At 54.3% G+C, this 14813-nt stretch overlaps 3 protein-coding genes across 3 annotated transcripts; 1 reads left to right on the top strand and 2 right to left on the bottom strand.

Moving 5' to 3' along the window:
• Window positions 1–520: 520 nt before the first annotated feature.
• KVR01_004377 (uncharacterized protein) lies at window positions 521–973 on the top strand (the record flags this gene model as incomplete). Its single annotated transcript, XM_044792720.1, has 1 exon — window positions 521–973. One exon carries the CDS (start codon window positions 521–523, stop codon window positions 971–973), a length of 453 nt encoding a protein of 150 aa, XP_044646541.1.
• A 6055-nt stretch (window positions 974–7028) lies between these two features.
• On the bottom strand, window positions 7029–7579 carry KVR01_004678 (uncharacterized protein; the record flags this gene model as incomplete). Its single annotated transcript, XM_044793880.1, has 1 exon — window positions 7029–7579. The coding sequence occupies exon 1, from the start codon at window positions 7488–7490 to the stop codon at window positions 7029–7031; it is 462 nt and encodes a 153-aa protein (XP_044646842.1). The 5' UTR covers window positions 7491–7579.
• An 809-nt stretch (window positions 7580–8388) lies between these two features.
• KVR01_004411 (uncharacterized protein) lies at window positions 8389–12852 on the bottom strand. The gene is made up of 3 exons (XM_044781483.1): window positions 11158–12852; window positions 10073–11088; window positions 8389–10009 (listed from the first exon to the last, which is right to left on the bottom strand). Exons 1-3 carry the CDS (start codon window positions 12571–12573, stop codon window positions 8947–8949), a joined length of 3495 nt encoding a protein of 1164 aa, XP_044646575.1. The 5' UTR covers window positions 12574–12852; the 3' UTR covers window positions 8389–8946.
• Window positions 12853–14813: the final 1961 nt, after the last annotated feature.

Raw genomic sequence — 14813 nt, forward strand, 5'->3', positions numbered from 1 at the left:
CTATTGTGGTCTAACAAGCTTGGCGACAGCTCCCATGTTCGTCATCGCACTCGAGCCTCAATGCCTCAGTCTGCAGTCTGCAGCCTGCAATACAAAGACCTGCACCTGTCCGCGAGCGGCAACACTCTGCCCTCTTGCAGCCCAGCTTTCTCTTCAACTTCTGTTTCGTGTCTCTCCTGTTGCTACCGTCCTTTGTTCCCTGCCGAGGCACTATTGCCCTTGTGGAATGCATCTGTGCCGCCCTTGCGGGATCAACATCGGGCTACTCGGACCACTGGGCACTGGGCCATCAACGCAAAGGGCCCGTCGGCTTTGTGGTCTAGGCGTGGACAATACGGAGTCGGTCCTGTACAATCCGTATCCATCACCGATCGCGACTGCGGGACCTCTGCCATGTCTCCACCTACGCGGGATCTAGAAGCCCAACTGCGGATATCTCATCCTCCTAAAATTTCCTGCCGAGGCGCCACGAACCACTGCCTGCCTGCCTGCCTGTCTGCTTGGGCCGACGTGCAAGAACATGGAAACCCGACGTCGAGACTTGGTTGTCTCACAGGACAGACAGCTTCACATGAGCTTTGACGAAACACTGATTCAGGGCCAGAGACTGCAAATTTCACCCCAGCGGATGCTCCATCCGGACCAGAGTCGCTTGTGGGAGCCCTTGGAGCCCTCCTGGGACCTGGACACCACTACCACTACGAACCGCTCCCTCAGGATCCAAAGATCCCAAGTCCCCAAGTCATCATCATCCACTCACGACTGCCAGGACGGCTTCCCCCCACGGCCGCTTGCGCGCCGGCCGGCCTGGCCTGGCCTGGCCTGCCCACCACCCATCCATCACCTATCACCTGCAGGCCGTCGATTCGAGCAATGCAGCGCTCTAAAATCACTCACGGATGCTTGTCTAATTCACCTGCCTATCAAGCCTCGACCACACGCGTGGACTGACGGAGCACGGCTAGCAGCCTAAACAACCAACGCCCGCCCGGGCGCATTCTGCCTTGTCAGAGTCGTCACACTCCGCAGCACTGATTCTCCATGACAGAGCGGCCCTGCGCCCGACAGAGAGAGGGCTCAGGGGGGCCTTGGTCCAGCCGCCCCAGTCGCCGCCCCCGGGCTCATAACTCTGGTGCTAATACTTAGATTACGACGGCACCCTCACTGGCACTTGCCAAAGCCTCATGGTCACCTTGGGGCCGCCTATAGATCCGTCTCATTCGCAGCCCGCGACAGTAGCTGCAGTGAAATCCCAGACCCGACATGAGCTGACTCCGGTCTAACGCGCGAGCTTGTCAGACTGCCAAGTTTCCAAGACTAGCTCGCCGGTGACTTGTGGACGCCTGCTGGGTGGTGAGAAGCCACTCCAAAGCTTCAGTGTCGCTTTCTGCAGTCTCACGGCTGCCCGCCGCCCGCGCCAAGCACGAAACTGCTTCTGTGGCACAGGACAGCCAACAAATGCTGGTTGGCAGGCACAAAAGACGTCCCGGGGGCAGCTGTGCGTGCGCCCCGCTCTGAAACTGCTGTATAAGTCGCGCAGTCTCATCACCGAAGGCTTGCCTGCCCCAGTCTTGAGTGGCTTGCCCTCGCCCCAAGACCCCGGCTCCCACCCGCTTTCTACTCCGTGTGACCGGCCCGTATGACAGCACTGAGCTCCGCCAGTACTCCGTTTCCCGCCTTGACGGGCCATACAGCACTCTACTCATTGCATGTCCCCGAGTTATCATCGCGGGTACGCCTGCACAACATTCAACATTTGCATGGCCGAAATAGGCTAGAAATGCAAAACTCAGACGAGAGAGGCCAACTGGTGGGTCCCCAATTTCCTCGCCAACGTGTCGTCTCTGTCCTCGACTGCCCTCTTCTACGCGCAAGAAAAGATCGAGACCCCCGTAGTGTCCTTGACGGGTTTCAACATAGCCTGCTCCTACCTATCAGCTACATTCTCGTTGTACCTAGAAGAAGTACGCCTAAGAAGAACATCCCTTCTGGGGAATTGTAGTTTTCCTGGAAATGTCGTCCACTGTTCACTGCGACGAGATACATAACGCAAAGCCAGCATAGGCTTCACTCTGCTACAGCACGAGAAGATCGCATTCGCCACCAAAGTGATCACGGATTACCTGGATATGCGACAATCTGGGTCTACGTGGAGAGGCGGTCTGCAGGTCTCTGTGCTCCTCAATCCGGCTCCGCCCACATACACCAACTGTCTTGCGGGAGTCCCTCCAATATCGCTTCCCGCGCGACGACTGGGCCTGAGCCGACTCCAACGTCGGTAGCTGGGTCTTGGCCCCTCCGGCAAACCACACAAGCCTCACTCTCCCCGTGATAGGGTAAGCCGCGGACTTGACGCGGCCTCCGTCATTCAGCCCCAAGGCGACTGATTCCTGTGCACCACTGTGCAACTGCCTCACTTATCATGCAGTCATCCACGACACCCAAAAAGCCCATCATCATCATCAATGCATGCTGTTGCGTGCACAGCCATGAGTCAAGGAAAGTTTACTCCCTTTCACATGTGCCACCGGCGTTCGGGCCACCAGCGCGAATGACAATTGGCTTTTCTCTGGGACCCTTTTGGGGTTGCCGCCGGTGCGACTGGAAAGATGCTGTTGTGGTTGTCAGGAGGTTAGTGACCCGTACGGCGGACGCGTAGTCCTTGACGGCGGCGTCTGGCCGAGAAGATCGGGCCCATAAGGATGAGATTCAAGATGTCAGCCCTCACGTTGCTTCTTCTTTAGGCACCCCAGTAATAGCCAGCTTCGAGAATCGTGTCCGCCTGGACCACCTAGTCTTGCTCATATGTCGCACAGCTCGGCGGCGCCCGTGGAAAGACGAATGAGGCGGAGCGTGGTGAGTCTCCCCGACGGATAAGCAAGACATAGACTACATGTTTCCTGGTCCTGCTCCAGCTGCACTGCTACCCTGTTTCTTCATTCAGCCACTCTGGCGGCTCTCGCGATACATGAGACGAGAAATTACCAAAGCACGTACCAGCAGGGTGACTATGGGGTCAAGGCTAGTCATCAAGACGCATTATCAAGACCGAGAATGCTGTCACAGACCTGTGCCTAAGCTTGCAGTGCATACACAGTAGCTGCCCGGGCTAGGCACTTCCGTGGAGCATAGCATGTCTGAGCGCCTCCAACATTGTACAAGCTTTTGCGTCCAACCTACCTGCCTACCTGAGTACGGGCTCGGCACTTGCCGTGCGTGTTGCGATAGGCCTTCGGGGGCTCATGATCGTCACTGGACGTGAGACCTGGGGCATAAACGGCCTTGCCAGTGGTTGATATTACTACTCTCGTCTTGTTGCTATTGGCTAGGTTTTAATGAGATCCATGTGCCGGACTAGGTAGGCATTCTCTGGAGCAGTCTCCGTCCACAGGTGTTTACATATCGGTATATTCCTCTTGTCAGCAGTTTTGTGTCAGAACTCATTGTATTCTATGCGATGACCACATTGGGCCCCGAGTGAGGGAGAAGCTTTTTTTGGGCGGGGGTCTCTTTTTTTTCAAACTGCGGTCGGCCCCTATGGCTTCTTCTTTGTCCAGCAGAAACAACTAGTTTCACTGCTCATGAACTTCTGGTCTACATAGTGGCCTAGAGTTTTGATAACCGTGGAACTCTCAGATACGCCCAGCCTTTAGTGAAACTCTATTACCACACACAGTGCTAAACGCAACACATTCTCAGATAGACTAATGATACTACAACTGCGACACGGAGTTTCTCATGGGTTGACCTGGCATAGTCCACAATGACCCTCTGCCATTATTTCCAAGTCGTCTTCAAATCCACTGTGTATATACATGTCCACGAAGGCCCTGACTCGCAACGTGGTAGTCGGGCTCACAATAAGCTCGCGACGTCAAGAAGTCCGAGTCCAGCGGGTGAGACAATTGTGCTTGTTACCTAGCAACGACGGGTATGTGGTGTACCGACGATCATCATAGACGTGGTGGAATGGCGGAATCGGGATATCGCAGGCTACTAGTATGTTCTAGTCCAGGGGATAGAATTGGTGTCTATTATATCTCGTCTGGTAGTGTGAAGGCCTAACAGAAAGGAGAACCGCAAGGAGCAACTATCTGATCTCTTGATGCATCTATTTTTTCGAAATCGCCAATGGACACTGAACAGCATAGGCATCACACCTCATGTACCTACCTACGTATGTTCTTTGAGTCGATTCAATATCTCTCACGGATTGGATGACAGCTCTGACTTGATTCACAATTGGGGAGACTGTGCCACTATGGGTGCGCCTTTCTGAACATATGCCAAGATTATTCTGGATCAGGGCTGCGTTAGCAAATGCTGGCCTTCTTCAAGAACGTCCCCTAATACTGAGCAGTCCAGTCCATGTTCTAATTATGCGGTATGAGATTCGTTGACTTAATTCAGGTCCAACTGACGATGCCTGCCATTCCGATGAAACCGCCATAAGGAAGCGGCAACTGCAAGCTGACAGCACTGAGACACAAGACCGTGAATCAACACGTTCGTGCCGGTGCCGATATAATTTTTGGAACCAATGTCAGCTCCTTCCACCCCAAATTGAGAAGTCACTGAACAACAATCCAGGACTCGAAGCCATGCCCAGCCTCTGGCCCAACATCAGGCGAAAATACCGGGCTTTCGAATTTGCTGCGCAAGCTGCCCAACGTCACCAGATTGCTATCCAATTTGCATCATTATTGGTTGGTCGGGATGAGCCCTCGAATCTTTGACATCTCGGTGTCTGCCAGATCATTGTCTGGAGAAGACACGCAAAAGCTGTGTCATACATTGCTTGCTGGAGACAATGCGGTGATGTCCGTCTGGCTTCATTATTCTGCCTAGCCGCTTGCCCCGTGCCCACTCATGCCAACTTAATACAATTGTCATTTTCATTTGGGCAAGCATCCTAACTATATCGGATATTCACAACTGTGTGGATTGGCGGTGTGGTTCCAGAGCAAACATACCTGGGCATGTGCAAGCAGCAGATGTCAGGCACGGATCACTGCTTCGTACGGCGAATCAAGGGACGCCCAAACTGAGATGAGAGATGGAGGACCTTCCGCAGCCATTCGGTCTATCGCGACAAGAATATATACTCGGAGCATTTTCATCGATGGAATAATGAGATTTTCTTCTTCTCCATCTCCTTTGTCAAATCTTGTTTCCTTCCACATATATATATTTGAACCAATTTTGAACGAGCCAAGCTCGACACTCCGAAGGGCCCTTTGCAAAAAGGAAAAGCTTCTCCGTCACTACCATCGCAGTAGAACTCGCCACGGAGGTCTTGTTCTATGGGCCACACTAAATGATGCCCAAACTGGACCTCTTTATTTCATGTTCTTTACTGATGATGCATCCCGGTTCACCTTGAAAAAGGGATTTCGGACAAAAGATCAAATCCCTGCGGTCTTCCGCTCAATGCACAACGACGTTAAGAGCCGATTCAATGTCACTGTTCGTATATATCGGTTAGACGGCGAATTTCATTAAAGAGCGATAGTGAGCGTGAGTCTGTTGAGAAAGGGAGTTGAATGCGTGCTGACATCTTCGTACAGGCATCCTGGCCATCCAGACACTTCCACGAGTGCAGGAGCCAAACGACAAGCAGGGCGAGGTCGACAACAACCGACCGATCAATCTGCAGATCGAAAACCCGTACCTCACGGCCAGCTTTCCAAGTCGGTGGACGAAGAGTGCCGATACCACCATGCAGCGGATACTCGATGTTAGCCCGGAGCCGCAACCTGGGAAGCTCGACTGTGTTGATTGCTGCTTGTTTGGCTTTCACAGAAGGTCGAGTGAGGCACGACGCCTCGCGATCCGCCCTTGTCCACTCGTTCGATACCTATCGACAACAATCACAAAGCTCAAGTGCTCCAGAGGCAGATGACATACCGCACGGTGCTCTCCTTTCCTCCTACCGTACTGGCCGCTGTGATACCTCACTCACGAGCAAGAAGCCGCGTAGCTTTATATCTTCACCACTGCCAATGACGGACGTGAGTGTCTGAACACCAACCATAAAGTGATCGAGGCGGCCAAGGATTTTCTTCGCACCTATCCTCATCTGAATCTCGAGCATCGTGAGTCAGACCAGTATTTTGGCAACAACCTTGGTCTCGCTCATCGTCTCGTTCATCACACAGAGGGAGTGATCCTTCGTGAGGAGCATGTCGGCATCGTCCGCTCTCTTCTCTCCTTTTTTCGGCAAGCCACCAAGGACGTCGGTGGACAACAATTGCAACAATTTGCGAGTCCCTGTCAGCGGCACCGGAGTGACGGGAATGAAGACAAGCTTGACCTCGTGGCGGCCATCTGGGTAATCTGGGGTTGGCCAACTGCTGTACGACAGCATGCTTGGAAATTGCGATCCGAAGAAGTTGGAACAAGCCATACGAGACTCCGTCAACGCTCACTATGGGATGCTCGTCCCAAAGAAACCCACAGCGGCACGCAAAGGGAAAGAATCCGTCCCCCACCTGATCATTTGGCGTTTCTGCTGCGACTACCGTCAGCTTAATTCTCGTACGAAGAAACACGCCCACCCCATGCCCAACGCTATGGACCAGATCCAACGTGCTGCGGGCCACCGGTGGTACGCTTTCATAGACCCGAAGAACGGCTTCTGGCATGTCCGCCTTGATCCTCGGACTGCTGAGAAGACAGCGTTTATTACCGCGTTTGGGCTTTGCAGCCACCTGCACACTTCAGCACCGGCACCAAGTCTTAATTCGTGAAGGGATTCGAGCTGAACGACCTAATGCGTCGTTTAGCCGAGAAATTACAGGAGTCTCACAGGACTCAGGCCAAAAAATGAGCCGAGTTCCAGCGGCAGATCAACGCTCCTCCCAGTTTTCATCTTCATTGTCTTAAGCGTTTACCACTGTATGAAGGCGCCACGTATGTCTTCGGACGTGTGCGGAATAAAAGCGAAACCAGTTAGCTGTTTTTGTTAGAATATTTCCGAACTAAATTTCTATTTATCTTCTAAAAGAATTATAACCGCTAACGCTTATCTATCGCCGCTGTATCCAGCGCAGTAATGCTTCCTGTTGGGACGCCTTAGTTGGGAAATTTAGAGGGTTCCCAACGGTTGAAGCCCTGTCGTCTCCCACCCACTCTGGCGGCGGCATCTCTCTCTCCCACACATCACGATAAACGCCAGTTACGCTGAAAGGCTCCTCTGGGTCAACACGGTGCAAATTGGTCTCATCCGGCAAGATGGGCAAAGGGCGTTTTCCTCCAAGATCCCTACTCTCGTGTTTTCCCCCATGGCCTCCTTTTGGCTCGTCATTCTGTGCCCTCTTCGTCCTCAGAAAGCTCAACAGGGCAGACTTTTGCTCGTCTGTAAGCTTCGAGATCCTATACGTGACCTCGTTGCGGTCGGGGTGTAGATAGACAGCCTCCGGATCCGACCCTGAGCGATCGAAAAGGACCACCCCCCCAAAGATGCGGGACTCAGCCCAGTAGCCCGCCATGTCCGCCGCACCTTCAGGGTAATGAGCATGGTTGGTGTACCAAACGTGATGGAAGAGCGTAGAAGGCGGCCCATGAGGGTGAAACTCCCACCATGTTTTCCAGAAGCTGTCTGGGTCTCTGGGTGGTTCCCAGACGTGTACCTCGTGCACTGCAGATGAGGACTCAGGAGATAGGTCGGGATTGTTCTTGTAAAGCAACACAGCCATTTGGTGAATTGCTACAGCAATGATCTCGACGAGCCGGACGTTGAAGGCTCTAGAACCGGGCGAGGCGGCCTGGAACGCATTCAAAAGCCTTGTGTCGAAAGATAAAAGCAGAAAATCAAAGCTCTCGCGAAACGCAAGAACTTTTTCAAGACTACCGGGTTTGAGTTGGGTGTGCTTAAAGACTGGATGGTCCGGCAACATGACTTCACTACAACCATCCTCGACGACCTCTGCAAGAGGCAGTCAGTACAACTCACTCGCCTATAAATCGATCTAATTGGTTTCGCTTCTATTCCACCAGCTAAGAGTCATATCATCGGTCTGGTCCTCCTAGACGCCGGTCACACCTTCAAACAGACATCCGCAACCGCCACGGCAGCTTCCAGAAAGCCAAACACCACCAACAGAGGCAAGCCTCGAGCAAAGACCACACGCACCGCCAAGCCTGGCCCTCAGAACCGGTCAAAGGTCGTCACGGACTATGAGGAGCTTAGGTATCCCGGGCCGGACCCTGACGGGCTCGAGTCCCCTGTGTTGGAGCCTTCTGAAGCGGATGATGACATGCACACACGGATGGGGTTGCAATGGACAAGTCCGCTTCCGAGCGACGTCTACTAGACATATTGACATTGTGGGGGTCGGGCCAGGAAATAGGACATTTCACACAGCAAGGATATGTAGTGCGAACTGATTGTGCAAGGCAACCGAACTCTTCTCTTCTGTATTGGCACACAGCGCACTCCGAAATGAGGCAGTCCAGCAACTGCCGGCTTAGCCACGCCAGACCTCACCGGCCCAGCCTAAACGAAGCGTCTCTCTTGCACGAACTAATCAAAGAGTAACGGTAAAAAAAGACAACATGCAATCAATGATGCTGCAGTCTCCGTCCGCGGTAATAAAAAGTGATGGCCCCCGTAGGGTAAGACGCACCATCCTCAAAAAATAGACTTGAAAAACCAACTTGCAAACTTCCTCGAGATCGATTATAACACACGGGTGTTTTGTTGTATGCCGAGCCGATTCTCCTGACGCCGTAGAAATGTATACCACTCCACGCATTGTTCCAAAAAGAGAGAGAGAAAACACAGTCGGTATACTTGCGGCCATCCAAATAAGCAACCAGAACAATGAAAGAGGGGGAATCAATCTCTCCGGTCAAGCAGCAAACGAGAACGCAAAAGCAAAAGGATCAAAGCGACGGCCTACTAGTACAACCGAATCTATACATATCCATCGGACCTCGCCTCTCCTAACGTCTCCTGCCCGAGGATCGTAGTCGCTTCCTCGGGTTCCCGACCCCGGTGCTGCTGCCGTAGCGGAGCTTCCTAGCTGACGACCCGGACGGGACAGCCAGCGGCGCGTCCACGGGTGATGCAGTGATAGTGCTATCTTCCACGTTGAACTCGAGGTCGTTGAGCTCTTCCTCATCCATATCAGTCAGCTCCTCGCTCAAGCTGCGCACGGCATCCCTGCCAGCCCACTGCTCCTCGATGGCTGTTGTGCCGTCGGGCTCGAAGTTCTTGAGATACCAGGGTATGCCGCCTTCTGTGAGAGTGGTGTCTGCCCCTCGGCCAAGGCTTCCGTTAGATTGTGGTGGTGTGAGAGGCGTGGGCTGCTGTGAGTGCTGGGAGACAGGCACGTAGCCATTGGTGTCTGGTGGCGTGGGTGCCGATTTCACAAGGCTCGGTAGACCTTTGTCGTTGGCACCGGCACCGTCCTCGCCAACGGCTGCAGCCTCTTGGTCTATACCACCGTTGGCCTGGGCAGTGTCCTCCTCCTTAACTTCGATGCTTTGTTCGTCGATGTCCATCTGATCAGCACTCTCCGCAGCCGCGCCGGCGGGGTCTTGCGCCGCGACTGTGATGGGTCCTTCGGCAGCGTCAACCATGATGACATCCTGGCTAGACTGTGCGGGGGGCTCAGGTTGCGGGTGAGACCCAAAGGGTTTTCGGATTTCCAAGGATGCGTCAATCATGCCCTCCAGCTCTTGCTGCAGGCTGTCGAAGGATTTCGAGGTAATGTCCGCCTCCGCCTTGAGAGCGATTTCTAGTTGCGGCTGAGCTGACTTGAGTATTCGTTTGCCGAGCCTCTTACGGTCTCTGGCCTCCGAGTATGAGCTGTGCTTAGTAGGCGACACGTCGATCGGCTCGAACCTGGGCTGGTCGGATATAGGGGGCTTTGCCTCGGCATTGATGCCAACATGGATGACCTCGCAGAGATCATGGGCAAATGCGAGAGTGGTGGTGTAGAATCGCTTCTCGAACTTGGCTTCCATTTGTACCAGACCGTCTTTGAAGACATTCTTGTCGAGCCTAGTCAGGTCACATGTTAGCCTTAAGGGTTCTAGCTTAATCAAGGATGGAGGAAGTACTCACGCTTCAGCCTTGCTGATGATGGGCTGCAGCAGCTTGAAGATCGGGAAATAGCAACTGTCGACAAAGTCTTGCTCCATCTCCGCAGCCTCCAGCTTGTAGGCTTCCCGGGACACAACGTCGTTCGCCAGAGATTTCAGCTGCTCAAGGTCTCTCAGTAGGGTCTCCGCAAATTCAATGCGCCTGGCAAGCCTGTTCCTTCCTGAGGGGCCCATGGCTGCGAAGTCTCGCCTTGTGAGCTCCATAGACGAGAAAGACTCCATCTGCAGCTGCAGACGCTTGAGGAGCGCGGCACCACGGCGCGATTCCCGCTTCAGTGTCCAATAACGACAGGCCTCCGCAACATATTCCTTTCGCTTGCGAAGAGAAAACCGAGCCAACCCGCTGTCGACGAGGTCGAAGACCGCCTGTGGAATGACAGGCGCTCCGGAAGGCAATTTCCATATCTTGCCTGATTGGCCCTTTTTCTTGTCGCCTGCTCCTGCGAGCTTGTCGCCAAGTAACTGCGACTCCTGAGGAGGGTGTTCTGTGATGGCGTTGCGATGGATGGCAGCAAGCTCCTGAGCCACTGCCTGGCTGTCAGCCCAGATACGCCCCTTCATTGTTCGCTTGTAGAATTTCTTCGCGTCCTTGGTAGCCGCGCCGACAGCATGCTCCTTGTCATAGTCTGGAGGGCAGTGCTTATCACAAAATGCCTTCAAGACCCCGTCAAGCGCAAGCGCGCCTTGCGGTGTCTTCATTTTCAAGTACAAACGGGCACGTCGTGCGCATGTGACATGGAAGGCCTGGTAACAAGCCTTGTTACTGCATTGAATGCAGGCGCCCATCTTCTGATTACAGATGTAGCATTGAAGCTTCCAACGGTTTTTGGGGACCTTGTCAACGTCCATGACTGGTTCCAAGAAAACATTGTTTCCCAGGTTGACCTCAGGGATCCATATGGCACAAAGAAGGTGTGCCCATTTGGAGAAGTTGGTTTGCTTGAAGGCACCATCAGTGTTGGGGCAGAAAATGCAAGTCTGACGAATCAACGTTAGCCAACGAATTTCCTTGGATCAAACAGCCAGAATGGTGCATAAACTACTTACTGGGATGCCACGACCCGCGAGCTGGCATTTCCGACACATCCACTGCCCCTCCGGGATGAATGGTACGCCGTAACAATCTTGATGCACTGCAAGATCGCAGCCGTCGCAAAAGACTATCGCATTGGTATTTTCGCAGTCCCCGTCGTCGCAGATGGCGCACTTGCTGTCTTGCTCTTCGCCGGGTTGGGTCTCGCCGTTCACGGCTGCAGCAGAACTAGACCGCGGCCTGTGGGTTTGCGGTGGTTTTGGATTCGGCTTCGGTATCTTCTTCTCCAAGGCATGCCATTCCTTCTCAATCTTGGTAATTGTGATTTCAAAGACCTCACGGGTGACGAGTTCGAGCCCGTTGGCCTTTCGCTGGCCGTTGAGCGTCTCCAACCACATGTCGTCCTGCTCGTCCATGTCGTATTCGACACGGCCAAGGTTGGAGCCGCTGTGCGAGACAATCACCTCGCCGTCGGGTCTCTGCCCGAGTAGCTGATCCACATCCTCGTCGATATGGGCATCACTGGCCTTCAGAAGACCGCGCTCGGGCCTGATGAAGTTGTCGCTCTCCTGGTAACCGACATTCATCATGGCCTTTTCGACATATTTTGCCTGGCCAAAGGTCTTGCTCTCAAAGAGCAGTATCCGATCTGTCTTGCGGTAGGACGGGTTCTTCAGGTCGAGGCGCTCTTTTGGGGTCTGGTTCAGGGTGGACAACACCTTGGGTGTCTTTGGGGTCAGCGCAAAGTCGGGTCGCGTGGCGTAAAAAGACACGGCATCTCTGGTTGGACGAGGTCTTCGGCGCGACGGCGTCTCCGGGTTTTGAGAAGATGCGGCGGCGCCCTCTGCCTGGGCGGCCGAGTCACCTGTGACACCAGGATTTGCTTGTTCGGCATCCTTCGATGGCGTACCGACGCCGTTGACAGAAGCGCGAGTGGGAGGGGGAGGTGGTGTCGACTTTCTGGTGCCGTCTACGTCTTCCGAGTGGAACATCAGAAAGGTCCCCTCGATATCAAGGTTCGGGTGGAACTCCTCCCAGCCGCGCTCCTCTCGTGGCTTATATCCCTCGCTCTGGGCTACAGCTGCCGCGACAGCGGCGGCGGAGCTGAACTCGACATCGCCCTCTCCAGAACGGCTGGCGGCGGCGCCGAGGCGGGTGCTTCTCTCCCGGGGGAGGACTGTGGTGTTTCGGTTCGATGTCCTGCGGGCGGTGCTCCGTGGCCTCGGTGGGGTCGATGTGGACGAGGGCCCGGCCGGCGACTCGGTGTTCCCGTCGTCGAGAACAAACCTGCCACCACCGCCTGGGCCGCCAGGGACATATTTTCTCTTCTTAAGAGGGGGTTCTTCTAATTCGTGCGGGGGCCTTGCTCTACCACGACCTGCCACACGACCAGAGCGCGAGCTCCGGGGTGTAGAAGGCCTGGAAGCCATGGCGGCTCTGGTTTGCGGGCGACGTGTTGTATCAGGCAGACACGGAGGGCAAGTGTCGCGGTGTGGGGGTTCGCGTCGTCAAGGGGTGGCGGGGGCAAGGCTGCGGATGGGCATAAGTCGGGGATGGCATCGGGTTGGACGTGTCTGAGTGGCCAGGTGCAGTGTTGGCTGGCGGCAGCAACAGGTCACGAGGAGGCGCGATGTGGCCGATGCGATATGGCAGGCGTGGGAGGATGGATGCGGTGCGACAGATGGCCAAATCGAAGGGCGAGAATTGGGGTGAAGTCGAACGCGCACAGCTCTAATTAGGTAAGGCGCGAGCTGGGTTGGAAAAGCAGCCGGGGAAGGTGGGGACCCACCTTCTGCCGGCTTACATAAGTCACCGATCTGGTGCATGTGGACTTGGTCGTGCAGAGTGCAGTAGTCAGGAACAGGAACAGCTACCACCCCTGTCAATCAATCATCTAATCGCTTTCCCGGCAACCAGGCCAAGGCAGCACAAGCACAACCCACAGAGGGACCCGATGAATCACGATGCACATCCGTCATGGTCTCTACGGCACGGCACACCCATCTCCAGCTTCGCCAGCTCCAGATTTGGTTGAAAACTGTGACAAAACCAACCAGGTCTGGCCGTGTGTTGTTCCACAGCCACCCAGCAGACAGGTAGATCTGTATGCAGGATGAATCTCACCGCTCAGCAGTCCGACAGATACAGTACAGTCCTGGATGAAGCAGACAGTAGCCTATCGAGTCCCTCAGCCTGGTGTGGACAAACTGCCCGATGGGTGTTCAATGCCGATCAGCCACACGCTGCTCCACAGGGGGGTCGTCCTGATGTACCCCAGATTACCGGATCTTGACGTGCGTCCTGGATCTCTCCGACCCGCGCCCCATCAGACAAGCAATTGGCCCGGCATGTTTCCGAGGGGGCGGGAAGAGAGGGTCGTACTGTGGTGTGCTGGAAACATCTGGGGCTGGGTGAGAACATGGGGGCCCGCCTGACCTGCAGGTCACCTCGTCGCTACTACTTCCCTGCCCTCCACCGCAGCCGCCACATGGCACTGCAGATGATGATGCAGTCAGTCAGGTTGTGGTCGACCCAGACCAGGAGTCCAAGACCCAGACCTGGGGCCCAGACCCACAGCTGCTGCTATGCATTCCAACACTTTCTTTCCACCTCTGTCGCATCACCGTGACCACTCGAAACCTACATGTCTTTCCTCTTTTGTGTGCGGGCGTCAGCCACACACTCTTGTATCCACACCCACATACTTACCCGCAGCTGCAACGCTGGCCGCACCAAAGAAACCTCCTCAAGTCTTTATTAGTTTGTTAGCTTCCCCAAGCTCTCGGGAACTTTCCAACTCTCCCCTGCACAATGCCACGCTATGCCACCCATGCTGCCCACGCCTTCGCTTCCTCCCGTCCCGAGAGTCTTACCACCCTCCCCAGGTTAAACCACACACCCGCGTTTGTACGCCTTCTAGCTTCGAGACTACCTGTTCCAGCTACCTAGGTATTCATCGTTGCCAAGCGGCCTTGACGCCGTCCAATCCGACCCATCAATTCTGGATTGCCCCTTTCGGCTCTCTGCTCCTCCATGATTCGTCCTCTCAAAGAACCAGGAAACGGCATTGGCCGACAGTAGCGTCTATCTTAATCCACCGCTTACCATTGAGGCCAATGATCATCTCAACAAACCAACTGTCTACTGGGTACTCTCCTCCCCGTTCATGCAGGATTCGAGCTTCCCGCAAGATCCCCACTTCCACTGGCCACACAACCTGCAGATTACATCACACCCAAGCCAAACTCGTGGGTTTTACCCAATCGCTCATTCAAAATACTGATTCATGACCAAAGCAAACATCCCTTCTAGGGCGCATGCATTCACATCCTACCCCCACGCATTTTACCACACTTAGTCTAGAATTAATCAACACCATGATGACACGGCCCTTTCGTCAGGAACTACTCTCTATCTATTCAGCAACACTCCAACACCCCTATCTTGCAGAGATACACACCCAGAAAAGCTCTGTCATCTTGACTTGTCCTGGCCTTTGATGATTTTTGCCAAGATGTCTTTGATAATTTCCTTCCATGACAGTGTCAGTTTGTCAATCAGAAGGCAGTTGAACAAAGTACTTCGGACATATGCGGGATAGAAGCGAAACGAGTCAAACAAAGTGGTCATGGGTTTTCCGCCTCGTTGAACATTCCATGTTAGACAGGCT

Source organism: Diaporthe batatas (assembly GCF_019321695.1).
Source record: "Diaporthe batatas strain CRI 302-4 chromosome Unknown Contig00004, whole genome shotgun sequence".
Classification (NCBI taxonomy): domain Eukaryota; kingdom Fungi; phylum Ascomycota; class Sordariomycetes; order Diaporthales; family Diaporthaceae; genus Diaporthe; species Diaporthe batatas.

Bases quoted from the DNA above. Each gene is read 5' to 3' on its own strand.
- KVR01_004411 (XM_044781483.1), bottom strand. From the start codon at position 12,573: ATGGCTTCCAGGCCTTCTACACCCCGGAGCTCGCGCTCTGGTCGTGTG. The intron at 11,089-11,157 runs GTAAGTAGTTTA...TTGATTCGTCAG, and splicing joins TCGCGGGTCGTGGCATCCCA to ACTTGCATTTTCTGCCCCAA. The intron at 10,010-10,072 runs GTGAGTACTTCC...TGACCTGACTAG, and splicing joins ATCATCAGCAAGGCTGAAGC to GCTCGACAAGAATGTCTTCA.